The sequence below is a fragment of the Trachypithecus francoisi genome, unplaced genomic scaffold, assembly GCF_009764315.1.
Source record: "Trachypithecus francoisi isolate TF-2019V2 unplaced genomic scaffold, Tfra_2.0 Lachesis_group5, whole genome shotgun sequence".
NCBI classification, from domain to species: domain Eukaryota; kingdom Metazoa; phylum Chordata; class Mammalia; order Primates; family Cercopithecidae; genus Trachypithecus; species Trachypithecus francoisi.
In genome coordinates, this window is record NW_022681470.1 from 25,654,787 (window position 1) to 25,682,377 (window position 27,591).

General features: G+C 38.2%; 1 protein-coding gene across 1 annotated transcript; it reads left to right on the forward strand.

Moving 5' to 3' along the window:
• Positions 1 to 20,192: 20,192 nt before the first annotated feature.
• On the forward strand, positions 20,193 to 20,640 carry LOC117075604 (60S ribosomal protein L31-like). Its single transcript, XM_033198086.1, has one exon. The coding sequence runs from the start codon at positions 20,214 to 20,216 to the stop codon at positions 20,589 to 20,591; it is 378 nt and encodes a 125-aa protein (XP_033053977.1). The 5' UTR covers positions 20,193 to 20,213; the 3' UTR covers positions 20,592 to 20,640.
• Positions 20,641 to 27,591: the final 6,951 nt, after the last annotated feature.

The following is a 27,591-nucleotide window of genomic DNA, read 5'->3' on the forward strand; positions in this document are numbered from 1 at the left end:
AGGTAAGAATTTTCTTCTTCAGTTCCTCTTCCTCAACTGATAATTACTCCACACATAGAGAGTCATTCTTACCAACAAGCTATTCCACTGTGAGGGTTTCAATTTCCTTCGTGTAGCTAGAGCTGTTCCCAAAGACAAGTCTTCTCATAAACAACCAGTTCCCCATAGGAATCCAACATTTTCCATAATCTCTTCCATTTTTTATCATATCTTTGAGGTGTTACTTAGCTGAACAAGAAAAGCAGTTTCACCCATGACTGGGTCTTTGCTTAGATTGAAATAGGGAATCTTCATTGTTTTATCTTGACACCAAAGGCTTAAGGATCTTAGGCCCTTGCAGACTATAAAAATGTCACTAGGAAATCAAAATCTTAAACATAAAAATAGTGGCATAGTTTTATTTATTTTTTCATTCTATAAATACTTATTCAACATGTCAAATGAGCCAGGTGCTTGGCAGGGCATAAGGAATGCAATAATATACAATGGTAAAAATTGTCCTTCCCTTTAGATTTACAATCTGGTGAATGAGACACAGAGAGATGGGAAAATTTGAAGTACTATTAATATCAATCAGTATAGAGCAGGATGCAGTCACATGAATGGTAGGGGAGATAGACTGTTTAAAATAGGGGATAACATGCACAAAGGATCAGACATAAAAATGTGCAAAGAACACTACAAAGACTAAAAGGAAAACAATGTTGTATGGCTAAACATGAAATAAAACCTGAAATATGGCAAGAGATAAAACTGGATATACTTTTATGGTGGGAGATTTAACATGCTTCAGGCCTCAGTTTTGTAATTTTCAAAACAAGAAAGGTTGGGAGGTCAAGGCAGGTGGATCACTTGGTCAGGAGTTTGAGACTAGCCTGGCCAACATGGTGAAACTCCGTCTCTATTAAAAATACAAAAATTAGCCAGGTGTGGTGGTGTGCGCCTGTAATCCTAGTTACCTGGGATGCCGAGGCAAGAGAATTTCTTGAACCTGGGAGGTAGAGGCTGCAGTGAGCCACGATCGTGCCACTGCATTCTAGCCTGGGCTGCAGAGTGAGACTCCATCTCAAAAGAAACAAACAAACAAACAAACAAACAAACAAGAAAGGTGTTAACTGTGGACATAAAATATTTTCCAGCTTAAGATAAGTGATATTAGCTTCCCTACAACCACAAATGAATACCCTGAGGACCCTCATCCTCACTGCCTATTGGAGGGGCAACTGTTTTTCATGAATGAATCTGCAGGAATAGTACCATCTGATTCAGTGTTTTCTTTGTGAGACATTCTCTGAGAATAGATTTTTTTCCAACAAGTCACATAATTTCTATATCAATAAATGCATTCCAGTTCCTTAAGGAGAAAGTCTTCTTTCCTATAAAAAGACCAAGATGTCTAAAGGGATGACAAAAGTTGAGTAGTTCTGTCTTATGTGGCCAGCGAGGGCAAAGAGCAAAATAGAAAAGTATCATCAGTAAGATTCAAAGCAAGCTCACTTAATACAATGCCATCTGTCCAGTGGTTGATCAATAACGCAGATCTAAAAGAGGAGAGCTGGGTCTTCACTGGCCTTCAGCATTACCTCCTTGCACTGTTTTCAAGGAATTAAGGAGCTTCTTTGTCCCTTAACTCTTCAACCACCTAATATATTAATAATCATAATATACTTTACTTTCTGAAGCATTTTGTGGATTAGGAAGTCCTTTTATATGAACTATCCTACTCAAGCCTCATGAGAACCCAGTGAACTAAGATTTCTTATCCCTTTTGTACAATGAGAAATCTTTGGTTCAGAATAAGTGACTCACCACACGCCTCTCATTGGTCAATGGACCTTTATGAACCAAAGCCTCTTTGGATTTGCTCTGTTACCAAAGAAAACTACGAAGATCAGTTGGTGTGAAGGTTCTTGCCAAAAAATTTAAAATAAAAATGAAAATTTAACACATCTGATTTTTCCGTTTGTTCCTCATACATTAAATATGATATTTAACCAATTATCTCAACTGCCTCTCAACTGCAGAAAGTTAACCTTTATACAGAATGTATTTCAATATTTTATCAATCCAGACCTAGCACCAAAAGATGATTTTATAAATTATTTCATCTACTACATCCTTATTTTCCTTCCACAAGATGGAAATTAGCATATTAATCACTGCTAACATTTTTTGAGGATTTATTATTTAAAGGCACTGTACTAAGTGCTTTTACATGGATTATCCTGTTTTGTCCTTAAAACAACCTCATGAGGCTGAACATTTATTATGCCCATCTTCTCTTTTTTGGACAGAGTCTCACTCTGTTGCCCAGGCTGGAGTGCAATAGCATGATCTCGGTTCACCACAACCTCCGCCTCCTGGGTTCAAGCAATTCTCGTGCCTCAGCCTCCCGAGTAGCTGGTATTACAGGCACCCGCCACCATGCCCTGCTAAATTTTGTATCTTCACTATGTTGGCCAGGCTGGTCTCAAACTCCTGACCTCAGGTGATCCACCCACCTCGGCCTCCCAAAGTGCTGGGATTACAGTTGTGAGCCACCACACCTGCCCTGTGCCCATCTTCTAGATGAAGAATATGAGGTCTTAAACGAGTTAAGAGATGCTCAAGTTTTAATAGCTAATGAAGAGGTGGGGCCAAAATTCAAACCAAGACACTTCATTGCCAAACAGTGCCTGTGCTCTTAAAGTCCAATGCCCCCCTACCTCAAGACTCCCTCCATAAGCGGCAGGGTTCCATAAAAAATAGAGGCAGTCTGTGCAGTCCATGCAATCTCAAGATTATGTGTGCCATTACTGATGGGGGTATAGGCATAGAACATCACACACTTCCTACGTTTCAGCTAGGATGACAATTTCAGTCTACTTCACAGGGATTTAGAGTACCATTGAAACTGCTTCTGAAGATACACACTCTTCATATTCAGAGAGAGTCCCACCCCCACTGTGTCACTTTACCAGGGAGAGAGAGGGAACAGCAAGTACCTTCCAGGAGCCTGGCGACTGGCCAGCCTGTGATCAAGACCCTGGATTGGCAAGATTTAAAAGTGCAATCAGTCAACATAGTGGGGGAAAAAAAGCTAAGTGGCCCATATAGGAATCAAATGCATGAATCTGGCTTCATTAATATGCCTCATTAATTAATCAAACAAACTCATCAAAACTGCATTCAAGTTTATGGGCAAATCGAGTTTATGGGCGAAAGGCAAAGTCACCCTGCAACTCTTACAAAAGAGAAGTGCTGTTCATTTGCTCATTTTATTATATTGTTTTCCAAACATCATATTAAATTGCCCCTGGTGTTGAAAGGAGGCCTTGCCTGGAATGCTGGTGGCCCAGGAGGCAGCCCTGGAAGGGGCCTGCCCTGACATTCCTGATCCTGGCCCCTCCGTCAGCACCCACTGCTGGGGCAGTTGCCAACAGCACTGTAAATCCTGGGGGTTCTCAAAAGAAGAGAGATAGGAAGAGTTTTGACATGATTCTAAGAAAACTATGATCCGGTTGGATAGATTTTCATTTCAGTTTAACACGGACCCCAGTTTTAGATGATCTTATTACATGTGCTCTTTTCAAAACGTAAAAGTTAAAAATGAACCTTTAAAAAATCCCATCACTTTTTCACAAATAGCTTGCAGCAATTTGGTTATTGTTTTCCACCTCCAAAGGACACAAAGCAATTACTCAGAGGGATAATGACAGGGATAGAAGGCATTGAGGAGCTCAGCCTTCCACCTCCAAATTCTGTCTCTGCTGGAAACTAAGCAATTGGCTCATAATTGCCAAACTCAACTAATGGGCATGAGAAACCCAATGTCATTCACGTTAGGTATAAATGCTGAAGACATCAATAGCATAAAAAGGTAAAATCTGATTTTTGTTCATGTACTTGTGTTTTAAATGACACCATAAACCATTCACTGACTTATTAGGCAGGAGAGACATAATTCATTAGAAAATAGAGAACAGAGCTTTGATATCATAAAAGCCCCATTCTTGTTATAAGATTTGAAACTTGAGTCAAAATCCCAGCTGCTGATCTCACTTTGTGTTAGTAGCAAATAACCCACTGAGCCTCAGAGTTCCCATCTGAGAATCCCAGCTGTAAGATGATGTTGTTGTGAGGATAACATAAGAAAACATAAGGAGACGTGCCCAGCACATAGTAGGGCTCCACAATCATCTTTTGAACCCGAATCTGAATAATGTAGGTCGCTCACTTACAGGGATGAAAGGGATGAAATCTAGGCCACTAAGTCACAATGTGACATGCAGAAAAAATAAACTCCTTGACTAGGTAAAACTTGACGTCCCACTATTGAAAAGATCATATGAAAAGGCATATGTTGGTTTTAAAAAGAGAAATAAAACATACATTACTCTCTCTCTACATATATAATATAATAAGACCCAGGTAAATGTTCTGGAAAGTCCAAGCTTCCCTTGTATATAGAGTATAAAAGGAAAACCTGTAAGAATTCCAGAATGATTTAACTGAGTTATCTCAGAAAATCAAAACATCTAATATACCCAGCAATCATTTCAACATGACTTCCGTATCCAAACACCAAAAAACTGTGTCTCAGACCAATACTAAAATCCAGTCCTGCTTTGTTTTATTTGCTTGAAGAAAAGGTGTGTGGTATGCATCTCTATACAACAACTGATATTTTGTCGGTTACTGGGGAGTTTCTTCCTTAAAGTGACACTATGGTAAACCTTTTTGTGGAAATGATTATCCCTTATTTTATCTTTCATGTAAATATGGGTCTTCTAGAATCTCATCTGCTCCTAACTGCTCACAACTATCCCTCAGGAACTCAGGAACCCTGAGAATGGAGAGGGAATCAACGTGAGCCAGAACTCAGGATAGTATCTTTGGGAAGAGTCTGGCTCTCGGGATCTTACAGACTCAGGGTTGAGTCCTGTCTCTGACATGCACAAGCTGCATAAAATTGGATAAATGACTTCGGCAACATCTTTTTCATCTGTAAAATGGGTATAATAATCATCTAGATCTAATAGTTTATAATTTAGATTCGATGAGACTATACCTGGTAAACCCTGAGAATAATAAGTGTCAGTGTTAGCTGTTGCCATCATCCTCATCTTGGCCAATAGACACCGAGAGATCTCCTCACATTAGCATTTAATCCATGTAACCCTTTTGCTCTCCACACAGCCTCCAATATTTATAGTCCATATCAAGCCCATTGAGGAGTATAGCTTTCAGACCCAGTCATATAACACTATCTACTTAGAGAAAAGTGAGAAAAAGAAGGGGAAAAGCTACATGACCTTCTTTTCCTTCTCTCATGACATCTAAAGTGTCCGTAAAAGTCAGAACAGATAATAAAAAATACATGTTGATTGACAAGTTCCTTGAATTTCACAGATTTCTACAAACCTAGAAATCAAGATACCATGTTTCCTGTAGCACACTCATTCCACAAAGATGTCACGGGTACCAGAGAAAAACAGAGAGCAAGGGAATTAATTAATTAGCTTCAGTTAGGCACCAGGCAAATAATACCATTATCTTCCTACCTAATAGCCTGGGACCTAATCACGAGCTACTACTGACCATAAATATTCATATTGGCATTTGAATTTCACATAACTGACCTTTTATGTGAAGAAGTCAAGCTTGATCAAGACTGTGGGATACTAACGACATGCAGTGGAAGAGGATACATGAGAAAATATTGACAGGACCTTCCCACAAAATATGAAACCAGCACAGAAAAGACTTAAAGGAGGTAAAATAATACCTGATACTGGACTGAGCTGGCACCGCAGAGTCTCTCCTCTCCTCAGCTCCTACCAGACTCTACTGAAGGTAGGATTAAAAAAAGAAAATGCCTGGACTCTCGAATCTTTTAGTCAGTTACCTTTGTCGATGATAGGGCCGATGATGGTTAGCTTGGCCTATGGGCTTCCTGCACTGTCTGCTGCTCTCTTTTGGGTTTGGAAATCTGCTTTGAGTCTCAGGAAGGCCCTGTGAGAACCAGGGCAGAGCCAAAAGTGAGAAAGTAGGGAAGGTTGGTAGGTCAAAGAAGAGACAAGGAGACCTTTGAGGGAGGTGTCCTCCCAGGGTGCCGAGTACCTGGCAGGAAGGTGGCAGAGGAGGCTGGACACTGCTCATTCTTTCATACTTAAAAGGGACTTTTATTAACTATCTCTGTGTAAAAACTATTCTAGAAACTGGGGAAGTAAAGATGAACAAGACCTGGCCCCCATCCTTAAGGTTATCATTATGTGTAGGGAAAACCAGTAACACACACACACACCACTTTAATACAATGGGGTTTCGTGTGACAAGTGCTAAATGTGAGATGTGAACAATGTCTAAGCGATTCCAGAGGAAAGAATGCCTTAAGGGTATTGGGGGTTGTCAGGAAGGTGTCTCAAGGAAGATCATATTTTGGTCTAAAGGAGCATGAGTTTGCAAAAGTACAAGTTGAGGTGAGAGTACAGGAAGAAGACAAGTCCTCCAGGTGGAAGCACCCGCATAAGCCCAGGGCTGGAGATAAGAGGCAATCCTTCGAGGGTTAGTACCCTTGAAGAGTGAGGTGGGAAAGATATGTGGAGGGGAAATGCAGGGAGATGTCTGCAGGCCAGATCACAAGTAATAAAGGGGGCCCTTCCTAGTGTCTGTATCTAGGACATAATTTCTCTCCAAGAATGCATTTGGCCAGAATGTCTCATGTGCTCTAATACCTCTCAGGAACATGAGAATATGAATGGGGAGGGAAAAGAGGAGGAGGAGGAGGAGGAGGAGGAATGCCCCACAATTAGGGGGCTTCAATAAAGTGACATGTACCCTCAGTTACAAACAAGAAGAGAAAAAGTGGCATTTGCTCTTTCAGTTGATTTTGGTCTGAAGTCTTAACACTGTCTTAAGTGAATACTACGCCCTCTAATTTTCTGAAATTGCAAGGTAAATGTTTAAGAAAGATGAAAAACAGGGAGTTAGTCCTTTTTTTATTTTTTTCTGAGGTTAACCTTAAGAGTGAAAAAGAGTCTGCCTTCACATCACACCCACGCAGATCTCTGGATTCTTAGGATGAGCAGGGCTGTTGTACTAATCATGTTTTCTTATTGCAGGATGCAGAGCTACATAATAGCTGGGGAGTAACTTCACATTGAGGAGTTAGGTTTCAGAGCTGGCTCTTAGGGATCTGGGATAAAAGCAACTCATAGTCCCTCACAGGGTCTCCAGTTACTGGGAATGGGCAAAGCTCGCTGAAAAAGAGGAAGAAGGTATGCGCGTTGCAACCAGTTTGCAGCTCTGAAGTCACTGGACTTCTCAGCTCCTCCTTTTCTTCTTCCTCCTCTACCTCTTCCTGCCCTTGCTTCTCCATGAACCCAAGCCCCTGCCCCACCACATGGTTAGAGAAGCAGCTATAAAATAGGGACAAATTACCATGAAATTAGTGAGGGAAAAACTTTACATTTGTTCTAGGGAAATTTTCCCCAAAGGGCTCAAAAAGATCTGGCAAGTGCTCCCTTCCTGCCTCAAGTAGGTGGGAGTGTGTGGCAGTTCCATGTCTACCTCATACTAAGCACTTACTACAAGGCTCTAGGCATTGTTAGTGCTTTAAATAGATGTCTCCATTTAACCATCTCTACAACCCTACAGTACTATTGTGACCATTTTATGGATGAGAAAATGGAGGTCCAGAAAAGTTAGGGGCTTCCCCAGAGCTCACAGCTAGTAAGTGGTGGAGCCAACATTTAAATCTTGGCAGTCTGTCACTAGAACCCTGGACATCTACCACGATACTATAAAGCCTCCCAGACTCCCAGAAATATGCCCATGAAATCTCCTAGATGCTGAAAATGAACCAAATTTCACCAAGGCCTTTTTAATGCAAATTATTCAATTGGATAAATGTGGATTACTATATCTTTAGGACTTTTATTAAAACTTGCTCTACTGTGTATAAAATATTCAAGATACATGTGCAAAGTAAGAACAAGTGGCCATGTATGTGGTATGTTTACTCTTCCTACACATCAGTGTAGGAATATCTGAGCTACTGGATCATTGTCCACTTTGACCTTGAACAGCAGGGAGATCTTTCTAGCCATGATTGTTCCTGAATCACCAAACTCCTCTTCCTGCCCTTGCATAATGTGCCCTGCCCTGCTGACAATGCATGCCCCGATGTACTAAGTCACAACACTGAGTATTTCTCTGTCCTCATTTTTTTCAGCAAACAGCATAAGTATCAGCTCCAGCAGAATACCCACAAGGTTGTATGAAATTCAGTGGGAGAAAATTCTAAAGTAAATGCTGCAGAATTCTATTATACAACACTGTTTCGAGAGTGCCCAGCATGTCACATTGCCCTGTAGAGCTGGGAATGCAGAAACAAAGGCCTCCAGTGTTGTTTCCATTTGTAAGAAGGCTGAATTAACGTTGCTAGGGAAACAAAACCTCAGTTTCCTATTAAATTTACTTTCAGCTTATGTGTCACACCTCTTGCAGCCTCGGTGAAACACAATAAAGGAAGAGAACTACAGTTCCTTTATTAAAAGCTCTTAGCGCACACATTTCCCAGGTAAAGATAATCCACAGGAGGATAGATTTGGGCAAATTTCATCATAAAGGTGATTCAACTCCACCTAGGTTTTGCTATATGGTGGGGGAAGATCACATAAAAAGATGCCTGTGTGCATTGCTCACTGTACCTAGGAGCGCATGACACAGGAATTGCATTTGTCTCTATTTCCAGGGGTCACAGTTACAGTCTAGAAGTCTTGGAACTTGTGTATAACTTATAATGTATATACAACTTATGTATAAGTTATAATGTAAGTTATAATGTGTATATAACCATCAAAGAAAGAGAGAAAATTGGAAGAAATGCAGTAATGAATGGGGTCAGAATGGTGGATAGAGGGTCGGAAAGCAGGAAAGGAAGAAAGCAAATGGTAGAATCAGTTCAGTAGTTAGTAATGGACCACGAGACTTTCAAGAGGGAGCTGATCAATTGACTCTGATGTTGTTAAACATATAGGAGAAATGGGTTACGGCTAAGGCAAACCAAACCAGGTATCAAGGATGATCTGGAGAGAGGATATGGATCACACTTGGACGAGGCTGTGTCTGCACAAGCATGGGCTCTTCCTTTGCCGAAATATGCCATCATCTTAAGAGCTAAAACCAAGCAAGCTTTCTGCAGACTGCTCAGATGTTAGTGTCTGCACACTTCCAGGGACTTGTCAAATCCTAGTCTTAATTCATCGTCAGTCCCCAAGGTTCATGCCGTGGTCCATGCTTTCCAAATCTCAGTTCAAACATCAATTCCCAAGGACATCTACCCTAACACTGCAGACTAGATTCAATCCACGCTATGCATTCTCAAAACCTAGCTATCATTTTCTCCAAATTACTCAGTTAGAAGTTATGTATTTCTGTGATTTTATTTATCTTTCTCCTTTATTAGACTATAAGCTCCTTGAATATAAGAAGTGTGCTTGTTTCTGCTTAGCATTGTATCCTCAGTTCCTACACTGAATCTGGCACATAGTAGAGGCTCAGCTAATATTTGTTCAATGAATGAATGAATGTATCCTAATCAGATATGACTAAAAGGTAAATAATCATCCCATGATGACTAATGATACCAAGCCTCCAAAGGCCAGCAGGAAGTCACAGAATCCCAAGCAACTTCTGACTGAGCTCCTTTCCTAGGGAAGCACACACTCCCAGACAGCACCATCCAGAAGTAGACCAGATAAAATTTGGATCCATCATGAATGTTTAATTGCACACTTATCTTCCACATACAATGTCAGTATTTGACTTGCCTTGTATGACCATGGGAGGCTTTCAGAATTAATTTCTGAATAACTTCTTAAGGCTTTTTGGTATATTGACTTCAGCCAAGGATCATTGGTATTTCCTGAGACCGGAAAGATTTGGGTCTTGTGCGTAAACAACATCTTGGATCAGGCATGGAAATTTCAACAGTACTTGGCAATTTCCTAGCGGCTTACAACGGCTGATCCCGCCAACACAGGGAGTTTAGATGCAGTTTCCTCGTCCCTCTAGTTTCTATAAATGTCCTTCCTGCAGAAAGCAAGTGGCCAGAGGCACAGAGAATAGTGATGTACTCAAGTTTGCCTTCTGCGGCTGAGTTAAGAATTAAATCTAGCTCCAGTGAGGAAGCAGCAGACCATGCATTCAAGACCAGTTACATAAGTGGTTTGAATCACATTATTTTCTATCAAAAACTGTTTTATTCATTTGTACTATTCCATTTGTGATATCAAGGTAAGTGGGAGATGGGAATGTGTCAAGAAACAAAGGCTCTGGGGGACAGCACAGAATGCCCATGAGTAAATCTGTAAGACTCCACTGATAACTGTTCCTTTCATCAAAAGCAGGAAAAAGGTCACCAAGAAAGACATGGCTCTGAGGAATCCAGAAGCCACTGGATCGTCTCAAAATAGAGAATTTCCTCAGAAAGAAGCAGAAAGAGGCCCAGATTTGAGTCAAAGGGACCCAGATATGAATACTGGTTTTGTTACTGAGCTGTGTGACGTTGGGCAAGTTACTTCACTTTTCTGAGCCTCAGTTTCCTTATTTTAAAAGCAGAATAATAATATCTGCCTTCCATCACTGTTTCAAAATTAGAACTAGCATGAAGAGAGGCTCCAGACTGCTGTCTGGCTAGTAATAAGCTCAGCTGCCATTTCACTGGCCATCTCCAAATTGCCCTCACCACTTCTCCATTTTTCTTGGTTATCATCCTGGACCACGCCGGGCATCCTTTATTCATGCTACTGTTTTTCATGTAGTTTGCTGAACTTAGAAGTGTGATTTTCTTGGCTTTCATATCTACGATAGTAATGACTTGAATTGCCTATTAATTGCATTTTGTGGTCTCATGGTACGAGAGAGAGCAAAAGCGAAAGTGAGAAAGCTAGAGAGAAAGAAAGAGGGCAAGTGAGGGTAAGCAAAGTCCAGAGACAGCTACATAAACCATAGTTGATTATGTGCATCTGTCAGAAGCAGGCCAGACCCACGGGATGATCAGGAATAACTGCAGCTGGAACAGAACCCAGATGTCTTTCTTCTGGCCCCTCGTCACATTCACTCCCACTTCTCTTTCACTCCTCGTTCCCACTTCTCTTTCTCTCCTCGCTCCTTCACTCCAGATTTGGTACTCCTTTAGGATCCCAGCCTTCTACCACCACCACTTTAATGAACTTTGGTCCTGACCCTCATGCCTGTCATCTTCTATCTAGTCCAGAGTGGTTCTCATGTACTCTCTGGCTCTGTCCAGGCCCAGCATTTCCTCCGCTGTCCCTTCTCAATTGAGGCAACTTTGGCTTCCAGTGTCTGTCCTTTTCACCTCTCCTCGATAGGTTTCCTAAATCCACCACTGATTCAATGTAGTTCAGGACCACTGTTCTTCCTGCCTCTAGTTTTGTTTCCTGACTAGCTCATTCTTCCTTTTCATTTCTTTGAGCCAGGGGGCCAGGACAGTCTCTTGTTAATGTTTGCACACCACAGGGTTGATCGCCCCGTGCCACCACAGACCTGATCAAATGTGAACTTGACTTAGATCTTGCATAGGCTACGCAGGTATAAAAATCCAGGCTCCTGCCATCAAGCAGCTTACATATGATTGGCAGATAACACAGACATATTAACGATATAAAGAAAAAACAGCCATAAAAAGTCTCATTTGAATTTGAATAATGTTCTCAGTAGATCATTATTTATCTGAGAGTGAACCCACCAAAAGAATCCAACAAAAAAAATGGTCCTAACTGGATTATTTTTATGATTACTTAATTCCAAATTTATACTAATATAATGAGTACAATATGATTTGCTAAAGTACAATGCATAGGGAAAACAGAATCTGCTAAGCTAAGAATGACCTGTCAGTGATTCCATAAAGACTAACTTGCTTAACAGAGACTGGATGACACAGAATTTAAGGTACAACTGCAAGGATATTGTAACAATCTTGATGGTGATCAATAAGTTGATGATTCTTTATAGTTTATCTATTTCAAAAATAGCAACTATTTTAAAGCACTGAATTTCAAGTATACACACACAGAGATACACATACACATAACCTGCTAAGTCATCTTTTGTCAATCATCGTACTTTTTAGAGTTATATATTTCAAACTTCAAAAATATTAGATAGAACTCACATTGTTAACATTTGCATAATGGCATTTCCAATGCACAAACAAGGGCTATTGATCAACAAAAGAAAGCATACGATTCAAATAACTGAATTGCAAAATTAAGAAAGCACATCAACTTTGCATATTAAAGATATGTAGGAAAATATATTCATAAAACATCTGTCACCTGTTTCAAAAGGGAATGCTTAATTAGAATGCAATGACCTCAATTGGTCACCCAGCTTAAATGGTTCAGGACTGTGTCCTGACTGAAAGCAGCCAAGGTAACTAAAAGTCAAGTCAAACAGCTGCTCACTCCGTTGCCTAACTTTGTTCACCTAGTTAAAAGTTTTCATGCTAGATAATATATTTCCCACATTTGTACTTATTTTTCAGTTTCTAGGAAAAAATGTAGAGGCATTCTGGCTTTTTTCTTGGTACAAGTCATGATTCATTTGTTATTATGGTTACAGATAAGAAATATCCAAAACAACAAACAAACAAACAAACAAAACCAGATAAGCAACATCCCAGATATTTCTATGTAATTCTAGACATCTGGATGTGCTGAAAGACACTTCAGATTTGAACTTTCCTCCCATAATGTTTGGTCCGTGTGCATTAAAATCCAGTTAAGCAAATCTTTATCTTAAAGCCTGCTATGTGGAGAATCTGACCTGAAATGAACATCCAGATATTTTTTCATAATTGGGGGAATTCCAACATGAGTGAGAGACAAGACCTTACTTCCAAGAATAGACATTATCACCCTTTACTTCCTGTCAGCTAGAGTGTGGGCATGATATTTGAAGGAATGACCCACAGGTTCGGGGTCAGATTTACAGAGTTGAGACCCCAGTCGTGTGGTCACAAAGGACGCATGGTGACAATGCCAACCAGCAGTGATCAGAGAGGGTAACTCCTACAGCATATCTTTGACCATGCTTCACTTCCTTTGGTTTCCATCTACGCCTAGTCTATTATCCTTCAAATGGATGTATGAGATATTATTCCTATAAATTTATATTCTACTTAAGTTAACCAGATTAATTTCTGTTTTATTCACTAATAGAATCTTGACTAGCACGAAAATCCTAGTAGAAGTTATTGCAATTTACAGAGCTATAGGATAATGAAAGAGGAATGGATAAAACAATACACAGAATTTATTATGTAGCTTATTTGCTGACAAAGACAGTGAAAATATAGTTAGTGTTAAAGGATGGGGAACACTGATGCTCTTGGCACAGATTGATGGCATGACTAATGAAATTGTGACCTATGATGTGATGATATTAGGGAATTTGTGTTCAATGTGTTAGGTATAGTCATGGTATTGTGTTTATGGAAGAAAATATTATTTCTTTAAATATTCATATTTCCATATTGGCAATGAAAAGCCATTTCGTCTATAAATAAATTTGGCATTATATTTGTAAACATTAAACATAAGTGACGTATATATGTATTTTATTTATGCTATTTTCTCTAGTTTTTATGTGGCTGAAAATGCTTAAAATAAAGATTCTAAAAATCATTACTTGCAATTACCTGAGAAGATCACAAACCAGTTGGAAGGAGGGGAAACAAGTATCCATTGCCATAGAACAGTAAAAAGTGTCTAAAGAATTGAAGGATGAGGTCCAATGACAATATTATAACCCTAAATTATTAGTTAAAATTATGAACTTAATTATAGGGACTCATATAATTTTGTAAAATTGCCTCTAATCTCTTATAGCTACTTAGCTAAAATAAATGAATAATAAGCACTAAGTTCTATCATGCACATTGTTGAATTACATCCATTGAGTTCACAGATTTCCCAGACCTTTTTCTGAAAATGTGGACACTGACAGAGAACACATGGAATGCCCAAAATTGGAATGGAGCACTAATGGGGGCATTTGGAGGACTTGGAAAATCAAGAACCTACAGCTTCCATTTAGTTTCCTCTCTCAATGGAAGTAGCTTCTCCCTTGTCTCAAATAATTATTCCTGCCTTTCCTGAGGACCCTGCAACTCTCTAATCTGTAGAAGTTAATTTACAATTGGAATCCATTTCTCTTCATGCCCCGTTACCCCACCCTTCACTTTCTCCAGAATCCTAACTAGAATCGGATTCCCAGTGTACCCCAAATCTGAGAAGATAAAATCTATGTTACAATAATTGCAAAAATTATATAAGTTATGTTAGGAAAGACATGGTTTATATATGTGCTAATTTCTGGATTCTGAGAGTGTTCAACTAAGAAAGGCACTGCAATTTAATCAACTGAATTTATTAATATAGGTACAATGAATACATTTTTTAAAGTTAATACACTAGTTCAAGCTGCTGGATCTTATTGTTTTCTTTTCTTTATTTTTATTTTTTTTTTACTTTAAGTTCTGGGATACATGTGCAAAATGTGCAGGTTTGTTACATGGATATATACGTGCAATGGTGGTTTACTGCACCTATCAACCCATCATCTAGGTTTTAAGACCCATATACATTAGGTATTTATCCTAATGCTCTCCCTACCCTTGCCCTCCACCCCCCAACAGGCCCCAGTGTGTGACGTTCCCCTCCATGTGTTCTCATTGTTCAACTCCCACTTGTGAGTGAGAACACGCAGTGTTTGGTTTTCTGTTCTTGTGTTAGTTTGCTGAGAATGATGGGTTCTAGCTTCATTCATGTCCCTACAAAGGACATGACCTCATTCTTTTTGATGGCTGCATAGTGTTCCATGGTGTATATGTGCCACATTTTCTTTATCCAGTCTATCATTGATGGGCATTTGGGTTGGTTTCTTTCCTAACTGACTTACTTCTACATTCAACATTGGCCACAGGAAATAAAGTTGACATTCCATAAATTTCTTGGAATGTTATTAAGAACTGACCCTCATATCCAACTATGACCTCTGAAAGGATCCTCAAAATACTCCCGTTACTAAACCCTTCAAAAATATATTGGTGAAAGAAATCCCAGCATCTTTATAAAGTGTCCAAGTTGTTCTCTGTAGGTGAGAGATGCTGAGGTTGAAATGAGCTCAGTGATTTCAACATGGGTTGAAAGATTCAAGGTGGAACTTCACCACCAGATATAAGGTATACATTATTACCAAAATAGATTACTTGGGTCAGTATGGTAATTAGAATGATCTCACTCAAAAGCCGCAGTTCTCAAACCATAAACTAAGATGCCCAAAGCTCTGCAGCAAAGTCACAGAAGTGGCCCAATATCTTGTAAATGTTCAAGGAAAACACAGTGAAATATACTGCATGTACCACTAGCTCAAGATAGTTACAATTTCCACTTTAGACCATGCTACATTCCTTTCAGTAACATCATATCTTTGAAAAACAGGGTTTTGGTGGCTGCTGTGGTAAAAAGTAGATACTGACATGAAAATTAATGCTGAATAGAAAACGAGGGTGGTAGTTTTTAATGTGATTCCCAGATTTAAAAAGTTAAGTAGTGCCTAACAGGTATATATATTCCACAAGTAAGAAATTAAAATTATTTAAAGATAAAACAAAAATGTACTCTTTTCCTTCAATCTGTGTGTCCTGTGTTCTTCATGTACACATCCCTTTGGTAAGTAGTTGAAGTTATTTAAGAATAAAATGAAAATATTTTTTGTCCATTTTATGCATATTTCTTTTATATAATCAACAAGTTATTAGGACATAAATATATATGAAGTTGTTTTAGCCCAACTACTTAATAAATGGAACTTTTGGTTACTTAATTTGACCCAGAGGCACCAAAAAAAATTACTGAGACACTACGGACACTAAGACTGAGAAAGTTTAGAAATCTCTATCCACAGAGATCTTCATTACTGTTACTAAGACCAAACAACTTTATTTTCTTTTTAATTTCATTTTATTTGATTTTAAGTTCTGGAATACATGTTCAGGACTTGCAAGTCTGTTACATAGGTAAACGTGTGCCATGGTGGTTTGCTGCACAGATCAACACAACACCTGCACACATTAAGCCCTGCACACATTAGATATTTATTCTGATACTCTCCCCACCTTTACCCACCCCTCCCCACTCCAACAGACCCCATTGTGTGTTGTTCCCCTTTCTGGGTCTATGTGTTCTCATTGTTCAGCTCCCACTTATAAGTGAAAACATGTGGTGTTTGGTTTTCTGTTTCTGTGTTAGTTTGCTGAGGATAATGGCTTCCAGCTATATTCATGTCCCTGCAAAGGACACAATTTCTTTCCTTTTTATGGTTGTATAGTATTCTATGGTGTATATGTGCTACATTTTCTTTATTCAGTCTATCATTGATGGGGATTTGGGTTGATTCCATGTCTTTGTTATTTTAAATAGTGTTGCAATGAACATACATGTACCTGTATCTTTATAATAGAATGATTTATATTCCTTTGGGTATATACCCAGTAATGGCACTCCTGGGTCAAATGGTATTTCTGGTTCTAGGTCTTTGATAAATCACCACACTGTCTTCTTCCACAATGGTTGAACTAATTTACATTCCCACGAACAGTGTAAAAGTGTTCCTGTTTCTCCACAGCTTCGCCAGCATCTTTTGTGTCTTGACTTTTTAATAATCACCATACTGACTGGAGTGAGATGGCATTTCAATGTAGTTTTGATGCTCATTTCTCTAATGATCAGTGATGTTGAGCTTTTTTTCATATGTTTGTTGGCTACATAGTAGACACAATAAAAAACAATAAAGGGAATATCACCACTGACCCCACAGAAGTACAAACAACCATTAGAGGATACAATAAACACCTCTAAGCAAATAAACTAGAAAATCTAGAAGAAATGAACACATAAATTCTGGACACATATACTCTTCCAAGATTGAACCAGGAAGAAGTTGAATCCCTGGATAGACCAATAACAGATTCTGAAACCAAAAAAAAAAAAAAAAAAGCCCAGGAACAGACAGATTTACAGCTGTATTCTACAAGAGGTACAAAGAGGAGTTGATACCATTTCTTCTGAAACTATTCCAAATAATTGAAAAGGAAAGACTCCTTCCTAACTCATTTTATGAGGCCAGCATCATCTTGATATCAAAACCTGGCAGAAATACAACAACAAAAAATAAAACTTCAGACCAATATCCCTGATGAACACTGATGCAAAAGTTCTCAATAAAATACTGGCAAACCAAATCCAGCAGTGCATCAAAAAGCTTATCCACCACGGTCAAGCTGGCTTCATTCCCTCGATGCAAGGTTGGTCCAACATATGCAAATCAATAAATGTGATTCATCACATAAACAGAACTAAAGACAAAAATCACATGATCATCTCAATAGACGAAGAAAAGGCCTTTGATAAAATTCAACATCCCTTCATGTTAAAAAGAAACTCTCAGTAAACTAGGTATTGATGAAGCATACCTCAAAATAATAAGAGCCATTTATGACAGGCCCGTAGCCAATATCATACTGAATGGGCAAAAGCTGGAAGCATCCCTCTTGAAAACAGGCATAAGACAAGGATGCCCTTTCTCACCACTCCATTTCAACATAGTTTTGGAAGTTCTGGCCAGGGAAATAAGGAAAGAGAAAGAAATAAAGGATATTCAAATAAGAACAGAGGAAGTTAAATTGTCTCTGTTTGCAGATGACATGATCCTATATCTAGAAAACCCCATTGACTCAGCCCAAAAGCTTCTTAAGCAACTTCAGCAAAGCAACTAAGCAACTTCAGCAAAGTCTCAGGATACAAAATCAATATGCAGAAATCACAATCATTTCTATACACCAACAACAGACAAACAGAGAGCCAAATCATGAATGAACTTCCATTCACTATTGCTACAAAGAGAATAAAATACCTAGGAATAAAGCTAACAAGGAAAGGGAAGGACCTCTTCAAGGAGAACTACAAACCACTGCTCAAGGAAATCAGAGAGCACACAAACAAATGGAAAAACATTTCATCCTCGTGGATAGGAAGAATCAATATTGTGAAATTGCTCTATTGCCCAGCAGATTCAATGCTATTCCCATTAAACTACCATTGACATTCTTCACAGAATTAGAAAAAACTACTTTAAAATTCAAGTGGAACCAAAAAATAGTCCACAGAGCCAAGACACTCCTAAGCAAAAATAACAAAGCTGGAGGCATCAGAATACCCCACTTCAAACTATACTACAAGGCTACAGTAACCAAAACAGCATGGTAATGGTACAAAAACAGACACCTAGACCAATGGAACAGAATAGAGGTCTCAGAAATAAGACCACACATCCACAACAAACATCTGATCTTTGACATACCTGACAAAAGCAATGGGGAAAGGATTTCCTATTTAATAAATGGTGCTGGGAGAACTGGCTAGCCATATGAAGAAAATAGAAACTGGACCTCTTCCTTATACCTTACACAAAAATTAACTCAAGATATATTAAAGACTTAAATGTAAAAGCCAAAGCTATAAAAATCCTAGAAGAAAACTAGGCAATATCATTCAGGACATAGGCACGGACAAATATTTTCATGATGAAAATGTCAAAAGCAATGACAGCAAAAGCAAAAATTGACCAAAGGAATCTAATTAAACTAAAGAGCTTCTGCACAGCAAAAGAAACGATCATCAGAGTAAAGAGACAACCTACAGAATGGGAGAAAAATTTTGCAATCTATCCATCTGACAAAGGGCTAATATCTAGAATCTACAGGGAACTTAAATTCACAAGAAAAAAAAACCCATTAAAACACGGGCAAAGGACATAAACAGACACTTCTCAAAACAACTTGATTTTATTACATTAAAAGAAACTTCTAGGTCTAGTAAATAGGGGCTAGACTTGGTACTTGTTGAACCCTTGAATTTTGGAGGCAATATATGCCACATTTACACTTGTGTCTGTGACCCAGTGTTAAATGAGACACAGGTCAAGAGACGACTCTTTGGCTGGTCTAGGATATTGTATAAATAGATCTATCACTCTGCCCTTATATGACAAAAAAAAAAAAAAAACTTATGGGAATCACAACACCTGCAGTAGACTGGAATATTGTATGTATCCTGAGGGAAATCAAAACAGGAGAATCACACTAAAGATATCTAGAGTTTTGAAGTAAAGCTGATCCCTCTTCACTTTCTAAAACAGGTAATTATTCTGCTTTTAAAAACATCATTTGTTTTGTAACTAGGTCCTGTCCAGGAATCTTTTAGGCATAATTAACTTCAGCCTTGGTCAAGACTGGCAATACTCCAAAAGTACCTGACAAAAGCAAACTCAAAAATTCTCTAAGGGGACATACCTTCAAATCAGGATCTACAAAATTCTCACAACTGAAGCCCCACTGAATAGGAGCTTACAATCCAAAGCTACAAAATAGATGGGGAATTTCACCATGAGCCAGAGAAAGCAGACATAAAAATATTAGGATTATACCCCCCACCAGTTTATAATTGGACAATAAGACAGAGGCTACCAAATAAAAATGTTTAAAATGACTACAGAAAGAAAAACTAAATATATATACATATATATATACACACTAAATATAGAACAGGAAGTTTTGGAGGGAAAATACCTGAAATGAAAACTATATCCATTGAAATTACAATAGTAGATGTGTTAAGTTGGAATGTAGATAAAAGCATAAGGAAAATTAATTAACTGGAATATATATCTTTAAAAAATTACCGAGAATGCTGTATTGACAGGTAAATAGATGGAAAATATGAATGAGAAATAAAGAGACATGGAGGATAAAATGAGAAGACTTAACACATATCTGAAAAGGTTTTCTGAAGGAGATAAGTTATTGGAAGAGGTAATATCTGAAATTTTTAGCCTTGATAAAAGAATTGTGAAATTTCAAAACCAAACAGTCCTAAGTAGGATAAAAAAATAAGCTCACACCTAGACAACATAGTAAAATGGTAGAACAGTAGAGATATAAAGAAAATATTACAGACATCTGGAGAGAAGCAGCACATTATCTACAAAGAAATAATGCAGAGTCTGGGTCTGGTCTCGATACATTCAATGGTAACAATAGAAATCAAAAAATACTTTTTTTCTCACTTGGACCCGGCAGAATGGCTCCCACAAAGAAGGGTGGCGAGAAGAAAAAGGGCCGTTCTGCCATCAACGAGGTGGTGACCCGAGAATACACCATCAACATTCACAAGCGCATCCATGGAGTGGGCTTCAAGAAGCGTGCCCCTCGGACACTCAAAGAGATTCGGAAATTTGCCATGAAGGAGATGGGAACTCCAGATGTGAGCATTGATACCAGGCTCAACAAAGCTGTCTGGGCCAAAGGAATAAGGAATGTCCCATACCGAACCCGTGTGCGGCTGTCCAGAAAACGTAATGAGGATGAAGATTCACCAAATAAGCTCTATACTTTGGTTACCTATGTACCTGTTACCACTTTCAAAAATCTACAGACAGTCAGTGTGGATGAGAACTAATCGCTGATCATCAAATACATCAAATAAAGTTATAAAATTGAAAAAAAAATACCTAGGAATCCAACTTACAAGGGATGTAAAGGACCTCTTCAAGGAGAACTACAAACCACTGCTCAGTGAAATAAAAGAGGACACAAACAAACGGAAGAACATACCATGCTCATGGATAGGAAGAATCAATATCGTGAAAATGGCCATACTGCCCAAGGTAATTTATAGATTCAGTGCCATCCCCATCAAGCTACCAATGACTTTTTTCACAGAATTGGAAAAAACTGCTTTAAAGTTCATATGGAACCAAAAAGGAGCCCGCATTGCCAAGACAATCCTAAGTCAAGAGGACAAAGCTGGAAGTGTCACGCTACCTGACTTCAAACTATACTACAAGGCTACAGTAACCAAAACAGCATGGTACTGGTACCAAAACAGAGATATAGACCAATGGAACAGAACAGAGTCCTCAGAAATAATACCACACATCTACAGCCATCTGATCTTTGACAAACCTGAGAGAAACAAGAAATGGGAAAAGGATTCCCTATTTAATAAATGGTGCTGGGAAAATTGGCTAGCCATAAGTAGAAAGCTGAAACTGGATCCTTTCCTTACTCCTTATACGAAAATTAATTCAAGATGGATTAGAGACTTAAATGTTAGACCTAACACCATAAAAACCCTAGAAGAAAATCTAGGTAGTACCATTCAGGAAATAGGCATGGGTAAGGACTTCATGTCTAAAACACCAAAAGCAACGGCAGCAAAAGCCAAAATTGACAAATGGGATCTCATTAAACTAAAGAGCTTCTGCATAGCAAAAGAAACTACCATCAGAGTGAACAGGCAACCTACAGAATGGGAGAACATTTTTGCAATCTACTCATCTGACAAAGGGCTAATATCCAGAATCTACAAAGAACTCAAACAAATATACAAGAAAAAAACAAACAACCCCATCAAAAAGTGGGCAAAGGATATGAACAGACATTTCTCAAGAGAAGACATTCATACAGCCAACAGACACATGAAAAAATGCTCATCATCACTCGCCATCAGAGAAATGCAAATCAAAACCACAATGAGATACCATCTCACACCAGTTAGAATGGCAATCATTAAGAAGTCAGGAAACCACAGGTGCTGGAGAGGATGTGGAGAAATAGGAACACTTTTACACTGTTGGTGGGATTGTAAACTAGTTCAACCATTATGGAAAACAGTACGGCAATTCCTCAAGGATCTAGAACTAGATGTACCATATGACCCAGCCATCCCATTACTGGGTATATACCCAAAGGATTATAAATTATTCTACTACAAAGACACATGCACACGTATGTTTATTGCGGCACTATTCACAATAGCAAAGACTTGGAATCAACCCAAATGTCCATCTGTGACAGACTGGATTAAGAAAATGTGGCACATATACACCATGGAATACTATGCAGCCCTAAAAAAGGATGAGTTTGCATCCTTTGTAGGGACATGGATGCAGCTGGAAACCATCATTCTTAGCAAACTGTCACAAGAACTGAAAACCAAACACCGCATGTTCTCACTCATAGGTGGGAATTGAACAATGAGATCACTTGGACTTGGGAAGGGGAACATCACACACTGGGGCCTATCATGGGGAGGGGGGAGGGGGGAAGGATTTCATTGGGAGTTATACATGATATAAATAATGAATTGATGGGTGCTGACGAGTTGATGGGTGCAGCACACCAACATGGCACAAGTATACATATGTAACAAACCTGCATGTTATGCACATGTACCCTAGAACTTAAAGTATAAAAAAAAAAAGAAATCAAAAAATAATGAAACAATATATTCAGTGCTGAGATAAAGTAACTCTCAATTTGCTGTTGACAGAATTCCATGTCCAGTTAAACTACCATTTAAGAATGATAATGAATTAAATGTTTTCAGATCCATATTGTATGAGTTTACCATTAACAGACACTTACTAGTGAACTTGGAAGTATCTGCTTTAGTAAGAAAGAATCTCAATCTATAAAGAAGGAAGTGTGAGCAAAGAGACTGAAAAAAATGAGTAATTCCAAGCAAACTGCCAAATGTTATAATCACAATAGCTATTAACTTAAGAAGTACAAAAACAAGTTCAAACTAAAATATGTAAGGTTGACATTTAAGACAGAATGATGGTGATTAGAGTTCCAGTGTTTCAGGGCTCCTGTATTTTTCCAATGGAGGGAAGAGAGAGTGATTAATTATATACTTTGTTAAAGAAAGTTTGCATATTAGAATTTTAAGAGAAACACAAATAGACAAGAAACTGAATGCATAACTGTAAAATTACTAGGGTTGGAAGAGGTTATAAGATGCTTAATGCATGACTGCAGTAGACCAAGTGGCCACAGAAATTGAAATATTCATAATGAACTGGATGTTTCTAATCCACCTATCATTAAGTTGAGCATACCCACAGGCACTCCATCATCTAATGGAAGTAAACATATTCAAGATCTGACCGTTGCAGTTCCCAGGTTGGACAAGCAAGTAGCTCACACTCCTAACATGTCTAATCCAGCCACACAGTGACATTCTACCTTCTCCCACATCCATAGCCTTATAAAACGTTGTCTAGGACCGTATTTTGAGTCTTATTTACAGAAGGCTTATCATGACATAGATAGAAATGCACTTTTACAATGCAACAGTGGTGGCTCTGAAAGACAGTGAAAACTAAAATTCTTCCAATGGGACAAATGTGAAATGCTTTAATTTGTGATCAGGATGAAAGGAGAAATGTTCTTAGGTAAACATCTACATCTACTAGCAGGTTCCTTAAAGAAGCAAAACAGGAAAATTGATGACAAAGGGTCTTAGAGAAGAGCTATGTATACGAACTTTTGGCAATGGTCCCAGAATATATTTGTGTCTCATGTGATGTAAGTACTCAAACAAAATTCTCCTCCATGGAGAATATTCTTCAAATCAAGTAAGATGATCCATTTGTTGTTGTTGTTGTTTTGTTTCAAATTAGTACTGACCTTTAATCAAAGAACTATAAATTCCTGGGTAGTCTTGGAAGCAAGACCGCTCAGTATTTGGAAACGCCTGTATTTGACTTTTCTTCCTCCTTTGCAACTGTGCAAGGTTTCTGTCTGGGTTTCTTCAGAAGACCTCTGCCTCCTTGTCCTGGCATTATAGAGACTCAGGCCCTAACGAAATGCATTTAAGAGGTTTTAAATAATTAAATAATGCCAAGCAGATGGTGATCAGCTCAGGGCAGATATGCTACAAAAAGCCAACTGAGGTCCCTCCAAGCTCATGGATGGAGCAAGGCTGACACTTCCCAATGGGCCTCAGGTTTCTCCACATGCTGTGCAGAGCCCACGGTGAAGTTGCTAAGGCTCTCCATTCATCTGCAGAAGCACACTCTTTTTTGCACAGCTGGAAGACTGTGCTTACAGTCTTTAATCTCTCTGAAAAGCATCCAATTTAGGAATTTTTGCAGTAATCATTTCAGAGTAATGAAAAATGGACAGAACAATAGAACATTTCAAATGTGATATGTGCACTCTGTGCACTTCTCTCTAATGTATGTTTAAAAAGATGTATTAGTCATCCTGAGGAACCCTCTTTTGTCTCCTCACACAATCAAATTGCGCCTGCATGTGGACCACAAACATCATAATACAGTTAATTTACCCAATGTACTCATTTCTCCCTCACAACAATGCCCATAAGATAGCATTCAATTTTGTTTTAAAGTTTTAAAGTTTCCTCACATACAAGATTGGGCTGGAATGAACATTTTTTCACCTTGCAGTGTTGCAAAGCACCATGGTAGAGGCTAATGTGTGCCATTTTGCCTGGTTCAAGTCTTTTTTTTTTAACTTTTAAATTTCCACAGGTTTTGCAGAAACTGGTGGTATTTGGTTTCATGAGTAAGTTCTTTAGTGGTGATTTGTGGGATTTTGGTGCATTCATCACCAGAGCAGTATACACTGAATGCAATTTGTAGTCTTTTATCCCTCACCCACCTCCCGCCCTTTCCCATGCATCCCCAAAGTCCATTGTTTCATTCTTATGCCTTTGCATCTTCATCGCTTAGCTCCCACTTAAGAGTGAGAACATAACGAAGTTTGGTTTTCCATTACTGAGTTATTTCACTTAGAATAATAGTCTGCAATTCCATCCAGGTTGGTGTGAATGCCATTAATTCATTCATTTTTATGGCTGAGTAGTATTCCATGGTATGTATATAAACCACAGTTTCTTTATCCACTCATTGATTGATGTACATTTGGGCTGGTTCCATATCTTTGCAATTGTGAATTGTGCTGCTATAAGCATATGTGTGCAAGTGTCTTTTTTGTATAATGACTTATTTTCCTCTGGGTAGACACCCAGTAGTGGGATTGTTGTTTCAATTAGTATTTCTACTTTTAGTTCCTTAAGGAATCTTCACACTGTTTTCTATAGTGATTGTACTAGTTTACACCCACCAGCAGGGTAGAAGTGTTCCCTTTTCACCACATCCATGCCAACATCCATCATTTTTTTATTTTTTTATTATGGCCATTCTTGCAAGAGTAAGGTAGTATTGCATTGTGGTTTTGATTTGCATTTCTCTGATCATTAGTGATGTTGAGCATTTTTTCATGTTTGTTGGCCATTAGTATGTCTTCTTTTGAGAATTGCCTATTCATGTTCCTTAGCCCACTTTTTGATGGGATTGTTTTTTCTTGCTAATTTTCTTGAGTTCCTTGTAGATTCTGGATATTAGTCCTTTGTCAGATGTATACATTGTGAAGATTTTCTCCCACTCTGTGGGTTGTCTGTTTACTCTGCTGACTGTTCCTTTTGCCATGCAGAAGTTATTTAGTTTAATTAAGTCCTACCTATTTATCTTTGTTTTTGTTGCATTTGCTTTTGGGTTCTTGGTCATGAAGTCTTTGCCTAGGCTGATATCTAGAAGGGTTTTTCCAATGTTATCTTCTAGAATTTTTCTAGTTTCAGGTCTTAGATTTAAGTTCTTGATCCATCTTGAGTTGATTTTTGTATAAGATGAGATATAAGGGTCCAGTTTCATTCTCCTACATGTAGCTTGCCAATTATCCCAGTACCTTTCGTTGAATAAGGTGTCCTCTCCCCACTTTATGTTTTTGTTTGCTTCTTGAAGATCAGTTATCTGTAAGTATTTGGGTTTATTTCTGGGTTCTCTATTCTATTCCACTGGTCTATGTGCCTATTTAAATACCAGTACCATACTGTTTGGGTGACTATAGCCTTAAAGTATAGTTTGAAATCAGGTAACGTGATGCCTCCAGATTTGTTCTTTTTGCTTAGTTTTGCTTTGGCTATGTGGGCCCTTTTTGGGTTCCACGTGAATTTTGTTTTTTTCTAGTTCTGTGAAGAATGGTGGTGGTATTTTGATACAAATTGCATTGAATTTGTAGATTGTTTTTTGGCAGTATGGTCATTTTCACAATATTGAGTCTACCCATCTATGAGCATGGGATGTGTTTCCATTTTTTTGTCTGTCATCTATGATTTCTTTCAGCAGCGTTTCATAGTTATCCTTTAGAGGTCTTTCATCTCCTTGGCTACGTATATTTGTAAGTATTTTTTTTTTTTTGCAGCTATTGTAAAAGGATTTGAGTTCTTAATTTGATTCTCAGCTGGGTCACTGGTGGTGTATAGCAGAGCTACTGATTTGTGTATGTTAATTTTTTATCCTGAAACTTCGTCAAATTCATTTATCAGTTCTAGGAGCTTTTGGGAGGAGTCTTTAGCATTTTCCAGGTATCCAATCGTATCATCAGCAAACAGCAACAGTTTGATTTTCTCTTTACTGATTTGGATGCCCTTTCTTTCTTTCTCTTGTCTGATTGCTCTGGGTAGGACTTTCAGTACTATGCTGAATAGAAGTGGTAAGACTGGGAATCCTGTCTTGTTCTAGTTCTCAGAGGGAATACTTTCAAATTTTCCCATTCATTATTTATGTTGGCTGTGGGCTTGTCATAGATGGCTTTTATTATACTGTGGTATGTCACCTGTTTGCCAATTTTGCTGAGGGTTTTAATCATGAAGGGATGCTGGATTTTGCCAAGTGTTTTTTCTGTGTCTATTGAGATGATCACGTGATTTTTGTTTTTACTTTTATTTATTTGTTTATTGACTTGTATGTGTTAAACCACCCCTGCAACCCTAATATGAAACCCACTTGATCATGATATATTATCTTTCTGATATGATGTTGGATTTGGTTAGCTAGTATTTTGTTAAGGATTTTTGCATCTATATTCATCAGGAATATTGGTCTGTAGTTTTCTTTTTTATTTTTCTTTTTTTTTTTTGTTATGTCCTTTCCTGGTTTTGGTAACAGGGTAACATTGGCTTCATAGAATGATTTGGGGAGGATTCCCTCTTTCTCTATCTTGTGGAATACCATCAACAGGATTGGTACCAATTCTTCTTTGAATGTACGATAGAATTCAGCTGTGAATTTGTCTGGTCTTGGACTTTTTTTGTTGTTGGTAATTTTTTTATTACCATTTCAATCTCACTTGCTGTTATTAATTTGTTCAGGGTTTTTAATTCTATCTGATTTAAGTTAGGAGGGCTGTATCTTTCCAGGAATTTATCCGTCTTCTTTTGGTTTTCTAGTTTATGCACATAAAGGTGTTCATAGTAGCCTTGAATGACCTTTGTCTTTCTGTGGTGTTGGTTGTACTAGCTCCTGTTTTGTTTCTAATTGAGCTTATTTGGATCTTCTATCTTCTTTTCTTGGTTAATCTCACTAACGGTCTACCAATTTTATTTATATTTCCAAAGAACCAGCTTTTTTTTTTGTTTATCTTTTGTATTGTGTTTGTTTGCTTGTTTCAGTTTCATTTGGCTCTACTCTGATCTTGGTTATTTCTTTTCTTTGCTAGGTTTGGGTTTGGTTTGTTCTTGTTTCTCTATTTCCTTTAAGTATGACCTTGGATTACCTATTGGTGCTCTTTCAGACTTTTTGATGAAG